This window comes from Acanthisitta chloris, unplaced genomic scaffold (assembly GCF_000695815.1).
Source record: "Acanthisitta chloris isolate BGI_N310 unplaced genomic scaffold, ASM69581v1 scaffold70, whole genome shotgun sequence".
In the NCBI taxonomy this organism is placed as follows: domain Eukaryota; kingdom Metazoa; phylum Chordata; class Aves; order Passeriformes; family Acanthisittidae; genus Acanthisitta; species Acanthisitta chloris.
Genome location: NW_008649716.1, coordinates 1935 through 13690, shown reverse-complemented (window position 1 = coordinate 13690; position 11756 = coordinate 1935). Strand labels below are relative to the sequence as shown.

Sequence of the window (11756 nt, the reverse complement as noted above, 5' to 3'; positions counted from 1 at the left end):
CAGCCAGAAAATGTCCTTGAGTAGCACCTTCTCGCCCGCGAGCTGCCCCGGGGCCGAGCGCCGGTTGCCAGTCACTAAGGCCTGCAAGAGTTTGGGGGGTTCTTTGTGCATGAACCGGCGTCTCCGTGCTCCAGGTGCAGCAACGGATGAGCGGCGGACGGTGGGTTTGGTTTCATGGGGCCTCTCCCGCCAGGCAGAGGAGGGAATGTGCTTTGTGGTTCCCTGAAGGTCTAACAGCTTCCTTCCACTTTGATGTGTAAAATCTTGGAGAAGCCTGGTCTTTTCCTCAGGGCCTGGAAGAGGAGCAGAAAGTGGGGTTGGTGGGGGAATCCATCAGTCCTGCTGCTCTGTGGGATGAGGGAGGGAGAGGTGGGAACACCACAGAATCATTGAATCATTAAAGTTGGAAAAGACCTCTGAGATCATCGAGTCTGACCTATGACCTAACACCACCATGTCAACTAGACCACAACACTAAGTGCCACGTCTGGTCTCTTCTTAAACACCTCCAGGGATGGTGACTCAAATTCCTGCCATGAGAAGGACATGGGGCAAAGGAGGGAGAGGGGGAGAACATCTCAGACCCCTGCCACAGGAAGGACACAGGGTGAGGGAGGGAGAGGGGGGAATATCTCAAATCCCTGCCATGGGAAGGATGTAGGACCAGTGACATGTTACCTGGGACTGGGATCCTTTACCTGGAGTTTGTTCACCATTTCTTCAAACATCTTCTTGGCTTCAGGGCTGTGGGGCTCCTTGAAGTAGTCTACAATGCCCACCTGCACAACGATGGACTTCAGGTTCCGGCACACACCTGGGAGCAGAGACACCACCTGGATTCTCCATACCTGGAGCCTCCTCACAGCCATCATGGACCCTAAAACCCACCCAATGCTCCTCAAGGCCTTATGTATGCATGGAAACTTCATCCTGAAGATGGAGGAGACCTGCTTGTGGTGGACAAGACTTCTGTACAGAGGATGATGGGCTATGAGATGGTCCCTGATGGTCCTATTCCAAATCAACAGTACTACCATTTCCTTGGGAAACCCTTACTCTTCCATCCAGAGGTGTGGGTTCCCAGCAAGTCCAACCACAGTGACAAGAGCTGGACCACCAGGAACAGCACCAGGACAGACCCTCTTGCCAGCTGCAGTAGCTCCTGTCCTGGCAAATGGCTCAGCAAATGGTGTGACCCCAAACTCAGATATACCAGGGTGAACCTCGGGTGTGCTGTAGACATTGAGGTCTTGATTACATTGAGGGGAGAATCAAGGGAGGGTTTCCATCCTCTTCATGGTCCAAGGCAAGATCAGCTCACCTTGACCCATCCTTGGCAGGGGGATGTTGGATCCCCTCTTAGGCACCTTTCACCATGGGGCTCCCAGCACCTTCCAGTGCTGGCAGTGTGTTCCTGTGGGTGGGGCTGGGTCTGGTCCATGGATCTGGATATTTGGCAGCCTTGTGGTGGATGGATGATGCTATGCCCTCCCCCCTGGTATTGCTACTCACTGTTGAAGTGCAGAAGGGCTTTGGGGGTGACTGGTGTGGAGGTCAGCACCAACATCTCCAGCCCCTTCAGTCCCTCTCGACACACCTCTGCTGCAACTTCCTGGTTGATCTCTGCCACATGGTCCAGCTCCAGGACCTGAAGCCTCATGCAGTTTCGGGCTGGAGGGACAGAACACCCACCATTAGCATCCCACAGGGAAGGGATGAGGACACACAATAGGAAAGGGGTGGTAGGAGGGATGGGTGACAGCAAGGAGGGGTGAGATGCACCCATGGGCCTTGGGGTGGGCTTCTCCATTGAGATCCCTATGGAGCTGCCTCCAGCAGAGTCCCCTTGTCCTTGTCCCATCAGAGGAGAGGTGCCTACCTAAGGATGCCAGTCCCTGGACACCACAGCCTGCCCCTCCAACGCCGAGCGCCCGCAGGTGCGGCCAACACCGCCCGATCATCTGAAGGCAGCGGTTGCTGAAGCGTGTTGGCTGCTGGCTAGGGAGATGGAGAAGAAAGAGCTGGGGAGGGCTGGCAGGAAAGCTCAGCCCACCCCTCATGAGCAATCCTGGAAGCGATGTGGGATTGGGGTCTCTCCCAGCCCACCAATCTCAGGGTGGACACACTTGGAAAAGGTATCTCCACCCAAGAAATCATCCTGGGCTGTGCTGCCACCAGGGCAGGGCACGTCTGTGAGCTCAGTGAAGTCCTTCTGCCCCAAACCCTCCACCTTGCCCAGAGAAGTTGTGGCTGCTCATCCTTGGAAGTGTTCAAGGGCAGGTTCAATGAGGCTTGGAGCGACCCAGTTTAGTGGAAGGTATCCCTGCCCATAGCAGGGGGGGTGAGACTAGATGGTCTTTAAGGTCCTTTCCAACCCAAACCAGTCTGTGATTCCATGGTTCTACCTTAGTGGACCTGAATCAAGCCCTGAATGTGATTGCACTGATCAAACCAGCAGCAGGAGCCTGGACCTCTGGCTCAGATGGAGAAGCTGACATGCCATGTGCTGCTTCCCCCAGGGAAGACACAAGCCACCAGGACTTGACATTCAGCTTCTCCTGCTAAGTGACATCCCCTTGTACACCTCGATCCAGGCTGACAGGAATGTGATATTGCAACAAACCTCCCAGACAAGAGGAAATGCCCAGGGGGCATTCCCATGGCACAGAGGTGTGTGACCTGCTGTGTGAGCCATGAGCTCCTGCTCACCCAGACATTGTGGGGTGGAGATCCACCAGCATCTTCATGCCCCAAAAATGCTTTTCCAAAACTAGAGCAATTGCAGTTGTCTCCCTAAGTGACTTGACACCCTTTCAACAACATCCAGGCCCTTGAGGGCTGCTGTTACGTGGAGCAGTGAGGAGCTCAGACAAGCGTTTGATGTTCAGTGTCATCTACCAGACCCATCACGGCTTCCCTTTCATGTCTGGTGTGAGCAGCCATCCTGGAAGCATTCCCAGCTCAGCAGGGAGGTGCCTACACTCAACAGCTCTGAGCCTTGGCAGGGAGGGATGGGGCTGAGCTCCTGGACTCCCAAACTTGCTTTCAGGATTTCTGCTCATCCCATGAATATCCTCTCCAAGCAAATCTGGCACCCAATGTATTTCCAGCCTGGTGGTGCTCCTCACACTCAGCCTGGCCTCCTCCTAACACAATTCTGTCCCTGGAAGTGTCCAGGGCCAGGCTGGATGGAGCTTGGAGCAACCTGGGCTAGTGGAAGGTGTCCCTGTCAATGGCAGGGCATTGGAACAAGATGGTCTAAGGTCCTTTCTAACCCAAAACGTTCCGTGATTCTATGATTCTTACCATGGATGCAGAGGTGCAACCTGGAGGGAGATGATGTCCCTGCAACCTGCTCCAAGGGCCCAGATGACTTCATGACCCACAGGGTCCGTAGAGCTCCTGCAGCAACACAGAGGACACATGGTGGCCCCTACCAGCAGCAATGCTGCCCCGGGGGCTGTATTTGCAGCCTCCGTGCTGCTGCCTGGGCCACCTGAAGGTACAAATCCAGTCATTATATATAACCCATGATCTGCCCACGGACCAGCCAACACCACACTATCCTGTGCAGGAAGACTGAATATCTGGAATTATGCTTATGGATGTGCAATGTGAAGAGCAGTGGAAGAAGGTGAGGCTGAAGGTGAGATTGAAGATGAGGCAAGGCTGAAGGTGAGGTTGAATGTTGAAGGTGCATCTTCCAGATGCAAAGGTGATGATTGGCGGAGCCTGCCAGGCTATATATCCTTGCAGAGCAAATAGAATATTCCTGCAGATCTCACTGGGTTGGTTTCACTTGTCACCTGGATGCCCAGACTAGATGGGGAAGGTGCCAAGAGGTGGGAAGGATATGCCAGCCATGGGCAGTGGCTGCTCCATGGCCTCTGTCCCAGCTCTGTGGTCATGTCATGTCTGTAGTGGCTTTTGGCCAAATGTCACTGCAGAGTTTTGCTGTGGGTTCCTCCTTGGTGTTTTTGAGTGTATCAAAACAGGCCTCATGGGATGCTGCTGGACTCATTCAGGGATTGGTGGAGGTATGGGTTTATCATGAGTTGTGGCACTGATCAGGTGGAGCCACGTTGGCTCAGAGGAGCTTTCACTGATGCCAATGGCTCCCAGCACCAAGGAGAGATGTCACAGACTGTCATCGTGATGCTACCAGGCCAAAATAGAGGCCTCTGGCCGATCCATCACACCAGAGATGGAGGCTGTGCTTCCTGGCTCTAACTGACCTACTTCAAAACTTCAGGCAAGCCTAAAAATAAGTGATGGGTGTTATCTTGAGTGTTTCGCACATCTCCACTGAAGAAGGTTGCCAGGAGCAGCAGGTTAATTAGAGCATGAGTCAGACTCACAGGTTAAAGATGTGCCAGGAGAGCTTGGGCTTGCTCTGACGCCCTTGGAAGACCCCATGGAGGAGTCTTTGGGTCAAACCCAGCAGCTCTGGGCTGCCTCATGGTGTGGGATCACCCAGTCAGAGCTGTGTCTGAGCTCATGTGGTCCACATCACAGGAGTGGCTAGATGTGCTTTCCCACCTCAAGGACTCTCCATCCTGGGCTGGATGGAGGACACTCATCAGCTACAGCTGAAATGGCTGAGGCAGTCTGCAGGGTGCAGTGGAACAAGGATCATCCTTCGTAGGGAAGGTAAATTCTGTCTCCACAGGAGGCAGAGCCTCTTTGGAAGGTGACCAGCATCAAGGAGTGGTCAGTGATCTCCTCCAGGACCTACACCATCATGAGCCTTGTGTCCTTGATCTTGGGCGTGGTCTCCAAGTTGGGTCTTTGCAATCCCATGGCAGAGCTGTTCCTCCCTCACAGGAGCAAGGGATCCCAAGTTTCTTCTCCCCATTAGAAGCCTTCACCAGGGGGTGACAGCCAGGTGGGACCTCACTGAACACCTCTTCCTCATCCTTCTCTAATACAAAGAAGTGTCCCCATACCAAGACCCCAGTCATGACTCCAGGTAGGGTGAGATTGGTACAGGACATTGGGAATGGAGCTGGAAGGGAAATATCTGCATGAAAACATGCCAGAAGACAACAGCTGCAAGGACAGCTTGCACTGAGGACACTGGAGATGCTACAGGAGTGGGGACATGGAAAGGTGGGTCATTCACACCTGGCCAGATGGGCTGTGTTCTGACAGGGAACAGGAATGAGCTCCAGAACATCCCATGGATGTTTTCAGCCTTCTCCCAGCCCCATGGCCAGGGTGAGAATGCTGGTGGCCATCCTTACCTGTAGGTGACAGCCTGCAGGGCCCGGCAGTAGCAGCTGGCCAGCCAGAGTGAGCGGTCCGTCAGCACGTTGGGGCAGTGCGAGATGCGGAGGATGAGCAGGTTACTGCCCGTCGCCTTCAGCAGGGACTCCAGACCAGCTTCCAGGCAACCCCTGGCAGGAATGGAGGCTGGATCAGGCACTGGAGCCCACACTCACACTCCCCATGGCCACCCCAGGGGCACCCCAGGAGGGTGGCATGTCCCGTGGGGATCTGTGGCTCCAGGATGCCCAAAACCCAGAGCTGGAGCTGTTGTACCTTGAAAATCCAACAATGGAAATGGGATATTTGGGCTCATGGAGCATCATCATAGTTTCATAGTATGTTAAGGAGTTGGAATGGACCTCAGATATCATCAAGTCCCAACCCCCTGCCCTAGGCAAGGACACCTCCCACCAAACCAGGTTCTTCAAGGCTTTACCTGGCTTTGCTTTGAACACTGCCAGGGTTGGGACAGCAACAGCCTCCCTGGGCAACCTGTGCCAGTGTCTCACCACCATCACAGGGAAAACGTCTGCCTAATATCTAATCTAATTTTCCCTCTTTGGATTTATCCCCATTACTCCTTGTCCTGTCACTCCAGTTCCTAACCAAGAGTCCCTCTGCAGCTTCCCTGGAGCCCCTTCAGATCCTGGCAGGTTGCTCTGAGGTCTCCACACAACCTTATCCATCATTCCTGAGGACCAGTGGCTCTGGCTGTGGGAGAAGGGTGCCCAGGACATGGGGACTCACCGCGTGCTCTTCATGTAGTCTTCCTTGCTCTCCTTCTTCCCTCGCTGGCGTGGCTTGAGGTTTTGGAGGGTGAGGGAATGCATCTGGGTGCACCACTGAGACAGCATGGCCAAGAACTGTGGGGACAGGGGTGGATGTCACTGAGGGGGACACTCAGCATGCCCCACACCACCCATCCTTGGCTCTCTTTGGGCAGGTCTGTGCACATATGTAAGCCATAAATATGTGAAGGTGCACATAGGAGGCCATGCAAGAGTGTGTGCCACAAAATCATAGGTGTGACCACAAAAGCATGTGAGAACATGTACGTGCGAGCTCTTGCCATCAAGCATTCACCTATCAACATGCAACACATCCACTGCTGGTGCAAGCACCCACCCATGTGCCCTCATGAATGCAGTGGCATGACCATCAACATATGGCTGACCATCACTGAAATGCTCACACGGCTTAACCTTTCTGGGAAGGTGAAGTGCCATCCCCACCCCAGGTACCTTGGAGGACACCCTGGCATTCTCCAGCAGCACCCGTGTCCACACAGCCGGGTGCCGGGCCACGAACTTCCAGTCCTTGCACACCTCGGCCGCCCGCAGCAGTGTCTTGGTGTCCAGGTAGGTGAAGATGCAGAAGAGAGCTGCACGCATCTTGAGGATCTCAGGGCTGATCACCTCACTGGAGTGGCCTGGGCTGCCCCTCTCCAGCCGGCACACCTTGCCCCCAGCACCCTCAGTCCTGGCTGTGGGACACCCAGCGTCAGTAGCCACTGGTGGAAGGGAAGGACAGCAGGTAAGGGAAGCTCCATCCCTGTTCCCCACCTTCTGACCTCCCCATCCTCCACCTTCCAACCTCCCCATCCTCCACCTTTCAACCTCTCCAACCTCCACCTTCCAACCTCCTCATCCTCTACCTTCCAACCTCCTCACGTCCCTATCCTCCACCTTTCAACCTCTCCAACCTCCACCTTCCAACCTCCCCACCCTCCCACTCCACCAGAAGAAACCACTGTGGTCTCACCTGTCAGCCGGCAGCTGCCGGTGGGTCGGGATGCAGCAGATCCCGGTGCATCTGGCTCCCATCCCTCAGCCTCTGACTCGGTGGTGCGGGAGCCGACGTCGGAGACATCTCCTTCCTCTCCCTCAGTACTGTTGCGGTAGGGCCGTCGGTGCCAGTTCTGGATGGCTTGGCGGCGCAGCCCCGAGCCCCGGGCGCCATCCCGTGCCGGGTAGGGATGTCCATCGGCCGTGTCATCAGTGGGACATGGCTCTGCGCTGTCGCTGTCGTAGCACCCCGAGCTCTGTGACACAGCTTTCGCCCGGCTTGAGGCCCTGGGGGACAGGGATTGCCAACCTCAGGGCTCGCCGGGTGTGCATCCCCTTCCCAACAGCTCCATTAATGAGTATCCCATTGAAATCCCAAACAGGCAGCATGGATAGGGACTCACCCAGTGCTGGAGGAGGAGCGCTGGTTGGACACGCCGTAAGGACCATGTATGGCCACTCCTGGCCCTGGGTGCCGGTCTCTCTGCAGGGAGACAGGACAAGAGAAGCCAGCTTGGCAAAGCCAACCTGTGAGTGGTGCAGCTGAGGGAAATGACCCCACTAACCCTCCCAGCACCAGCTGCCTTTTGGGGTGAGGCCCACACTCAAGCAGGATGAAGAAGAGCATCTCCAGCATCACTCCAGTGCCATGGAAACACAGACCCACTGAGAAGCAACTTGTCTTTGGCATCCCCCCACCCATGATTGTCCATTTCCCCATGGGAATGAGATGGGTGTCCCTACACCTTTCTGCTCAACCCTTCACAGCCCACAAAGAAGCCCCACGGGTGCATGCTCGACGACACTGTGTGCCCGTGCCTGTGCCCGCGGAGGTACCGGTCGCCCGATGGCCTTGATCCCTGGCGTGCCACAGCGTCCCAGGCTGCCATTTGGGGTGGTGCCACAGCTGCTGCTGATGATCTGGAGCTGCTTCTCAGCCCTGTCCGCTCGGTCCAGCAGCTCCTCGATGAAGTGCTGCAGACGGACCTTGGCGTTGGCCTCACGGGCTGCCGTCTCCTTCAGGAACTGGTCGATCTGCAGCACCTCCCTGTGTGAAGGGACCAGTGGGTAACGCTCCAATCCTTCCCCACCCATCCCTGCTGAGCACCTCCATCCCTGTCTCTGAGCTGGGCTGGGAGTCAAGGATGCTTGTGCACATCCAGACTGTTCCATCAGGTTGGACTTGATGATCTCAGAGGTCTTTTCCAATCTTAATGGTTCTGTGATACTCAGCCTGATCTGGGTCTGTGCCAGCCCAGACAGCTCCTGGGATGGTTTGGGGCAGAGCAGGGACCAAGGGATGCTCCTGGCATGCAGAGTGGATGTTGACAGATTGTTTTGGGAGAGAATGACATCCCCAGCACCTCATACATCACTTCCAGGACTGGATTCAGGCTCCTGAGCATGCTGGAGCAGAGGGAAGAGGATGATGATGGTGTGGCAGGGTGATCGAGAAGGATGGCAGTGATATCCTGCCTGACCATGCAGATCTGAACAACTGATCTGCTCAGAATTACAAAGGGAGGTGGCATCCGTTAGCAGCATAATTCCCATTGCTTGCTATTAATTACCAATTAATTATCAATTAATTACCAATTAATTGTCCCCCAACGTGCCACTTTGCAGGCTGAGCCCTGTTGATGCCCTGGGAAGGCTCCTGGTGAGGGCCCCAGGAGATCTGGAAGGCAAATGGAGTGCTGGGCAGCAGGTGTAAGGTGATGCTGATGGTTATCACCTGCATCTCTCTCATTCCCATGGACTGGGTGGAAAAACACCCCTGGCAAAGCAAATGGAGCCTGGGAGCAAAAAGTCTCACACGGGGACAATGACCTCATGGTGTTTCAGACCTGGGATATGTCCCAGGACATGATTTTGGGGCAGGGTGAATTGGTTTTGCCAAGGAAAATGATTTCTGATGATTTCCCCACATCTAGCAGAAAACCATCTCTTACCATCAGCCTTTTCCCTGCTCTCTCTGCAACCTGGCAAGGGATTTTGTCTTTCTGGATGGAGGAGTTTGGGGACAGATGGGGACAATCAAGGGGCAGAATGACCTCACTAAGGAAAGGGAAGTGCAGGAGGTAGTTTTGGGGCATAAAACCAGTTTTTTAGGTGGTAACAGTGTCCAGGTTCCATCATGGATGGAACAAGAGACATTTGACCTTTCAGTCACCCTCTGTTTACCTTGTCTACATGTCTTCAGGCTCTGCTACAGATTTGTCCATGCTGGTGTCCCTCATTCCATCACCATACACCCTCATGTTGCCCCTGGATAACACCCACAAGGCAGCTGATGGCAACCCCCAAACCTCCCCTTTGCCTGCCCCACACACATGCACCCAGTCCTTGAAGTGTTGCCCTTACCCAGCCTCAGTGTCATCCATAGCTCCTCACCCTACATCCTGTGAACCCTGTTCCAGGGGACCAGCCCCACCACCACCACTACACCTTGTGAACCTCATTTCCGAGCCAAAGTCATTATTTTGGATTCAAAGTCATTAACATACATGCTGAGGATGGTGGAGATCAAGATAAATCCTTAAGGAATCCCACCAGTGCTCCCAGTCCAGCACAAACATGGCTATCCCCCACTAATCTGCTTCTCACTGTCTTTCTGGACCACATGGTGGCCTCCAGATTTGCTAAGAAACTCCTGAGGAACAAGGTCTAATTTGTTCGGACATCTCCGATGGGCCAAGTGACCCAATACTTGACTGGAGGGAAACTCAGGAGCAGCACTGGGGTGGAAAGGGGGTGTTGAGTGGGGAATATGGGATGAAAATGAGGATGACAGTGTCATGGTCCTAACAGCAAATGCAGGTCATACTGCTTTGGCTGTCCCACCCTCCTTCTGGGAGAAATCCCCTGAATTTGGCACAGCCAAGGTGGCCACTTTTGGACCATGGAATAGGTCAATGGGATGCTCAGGTTGAATAGGGATGGAAAATTTGGCTGTGGAGCCACATTGGATGAGCCAGCCCTGGTTTTGGGGGGACATCCTTTGGGACTAGAGATGGGCTGCAGCAGCATAGCCCCCACCAGTTCTTTGGTAGGACAGCAGGATGGCCATGTGCATCTATTGGAAGGTGTTCCTGCCCGTGACAGGGTTTTGGAACAAGATGGGATTTAAAGTCCCTTCTAACGCAAACCATTCCATGATTCTATGATCCCCAGCCAGCCTGCCCATGACCTGAAAGCGCTGGTGGCTGTGCGATAGGGTCTGGCATGCCATGAGCCAGCTTAGTCACAGCCATGGAGGGGCTCAGGTCCATGAGGACACTGACTGTGTGAGAAAAGATGCAAAACCTGATAAGGGATGATGCTAATGGGCATTGCCAAGGGGACTGTGCCTGAGCACTCGGTCTGAGAGTTTGGTGATGGTATTGGGCTCCTTGGGACTCATAGAATCACAGAATGGTTTGGGTTGGAAGGACCTTAAAGATCACCTAGTTCCAACTCCCTGCCATGGGCAAGGACAGCTTTCACTAGCCCAGGTTGCTCCAAGCCTCATCCAACCTGGCCTTGAACACCTCTCTGGGATTCATCACCAGGGAACTATTTCCCCCCACCCTGCAGTAAGGAGAGGGGACAAAGGACTCACTGTTGCTTGCGGGTGAGCTCCTGCTCCTTCTGCACCAGGTCCTGCTTGAGGGAGGCCAACATCTCCACGCTGACATCCACCTGGCGGGACAGCTCTGATGCCCGGTCCTCCAGCTCCTGCTTCTCCCTGCTGAGCCGCAGGCTCTCCTGCTTGGCCTTCTCCAGCTCCGAGCTCTTGCGGTCCAGCTCCACCTGGAGCCGGCCCACCTGTGAGGCGATCTTCTGCTCCACCTCCTCCGTCAGCTTCTCCAGCCGCTTGTCCACCTCCAGCTTCTCAAAGGCGCGGATCTTCAGGCGGGCCAAGCCTTCCTCATAGGCAGTGTCCATCGTGGCTGGTGGCACTGGCGCCGGCGCCACGGCTTTGCCCCGGGTGAAGATCTCCGTCAGTGGGATCTCGATCTCGTGGACATAGCGGGGAGAGGGGGAGGAGGACGAGGCTGGCTCCAGCTCATCGGCAGGGACGAGGTCACAGGAGAAGCGCTGGTCCTTGCCTTGGAAGGAGGTGCTCTCAAAGTAGTCCCTCCTTGCGGCCGGTGTCAACAGGGCCCCGTCGGCGGCCAGGGGGAAGACAGCAGCATCGCAGATGCTGTTGGTCTTGGAGAGGACGTAGAGGGTCTCATAGGTGTGGTTGTACTCCAGGTGTGCCCGCAGCGAGGAGAGGCTGCGGAAGCGCTTGTGCTCTCCGCACCGCGGACACCGATAGGGCAGGTCCAGCGAGGCCATCCCTCAGCTCTGCACCCTGACGCAGGGGAAGCGCATGGCCCTGCTCATGGTTTGGAATGGAGGGACTGGGAGCAGGTGGGATGGGGTGGGGAGCCCTGGGTGGTGGGGTCACTGCTCCACTGGGGCATGGCAGGGGGAGAGTCCTGGGATGGAAGTTTGAGGTCTGAAAAGTCTCAGGGGGGAATGTCAGCATCGACTGGTCACAGGCACTGGAAAAGATAGGGGGGTTAGTGATACAGGGATGATGGGTCCCCAGAAGTCCTTCCTTGGTCCCTCTTATCAGTCCCCCGTCTGCCTCCATTCAGCCTTTCCATTTTCCTCCCACTCATGCACAACCCTTGGGAATGTGCAGAACCCTTGAGAAGAACCTTGGGAAGACCC

At 55.3% G+C, this 11756-nt stretch overlaps 1 protein-coding gene across 1 annotated transcript; it reads right to left on the bottom strand.

Moving 5' to 3' along the window:
• Positions 1–230: 230 nt before the first annotated feature.
• FBXO41 (F-box protein 41) lies at positions 231–11375 on the bottom strand. The gene is made up of 12 exons (XM_009076212.1): positions 10654–11375; positions 7890–8100; positions 7457–7536; positions 7030–7340; positions 6510–6751; positions 6016–6131; positions 5244–5396; positions 3307–3402; positions 1880–1998; positions 1513–1671; positions 699–814; positions 231–293 (listed from the first exon to the last, which is right to left on the bottom strand). The coding sequence occupies exons 1-12, from the start codon at positions 11373–11375 to the stop codon at positions 231–233; spliced, it is 2388 nt and encodes a 795-aa protein (XP_009074460.1).
• Between the last annotated feature and the right edge of the window lie 381 nt (positions 11376–11756).

Bases quoted from the DNA above. Each gene is read 5' to 3' on its own strand.
- FBXO41 (XM_009076212.1), bottom strand. From the start codon at position 11,375: ATGGCCTCGCTGGACCTGCCCTATCGGTGTCCGCGGTGCGGAGAGCAC. The intron at 5,397-6,015 runs GTGAGTCCCCAT...CATTCCTGCCAG, and splicing joins GACTACATGAAGAGCACGCG to GGGTTGCCTGGAAGCTGGTC. The intron at 294-698 runs GTAAAGGATCCC...CTCCTCTTCCAG, and splicing joins AAATGGTGAACAAACTCCAG to GCCCTGAGGAAAAGACCAGG.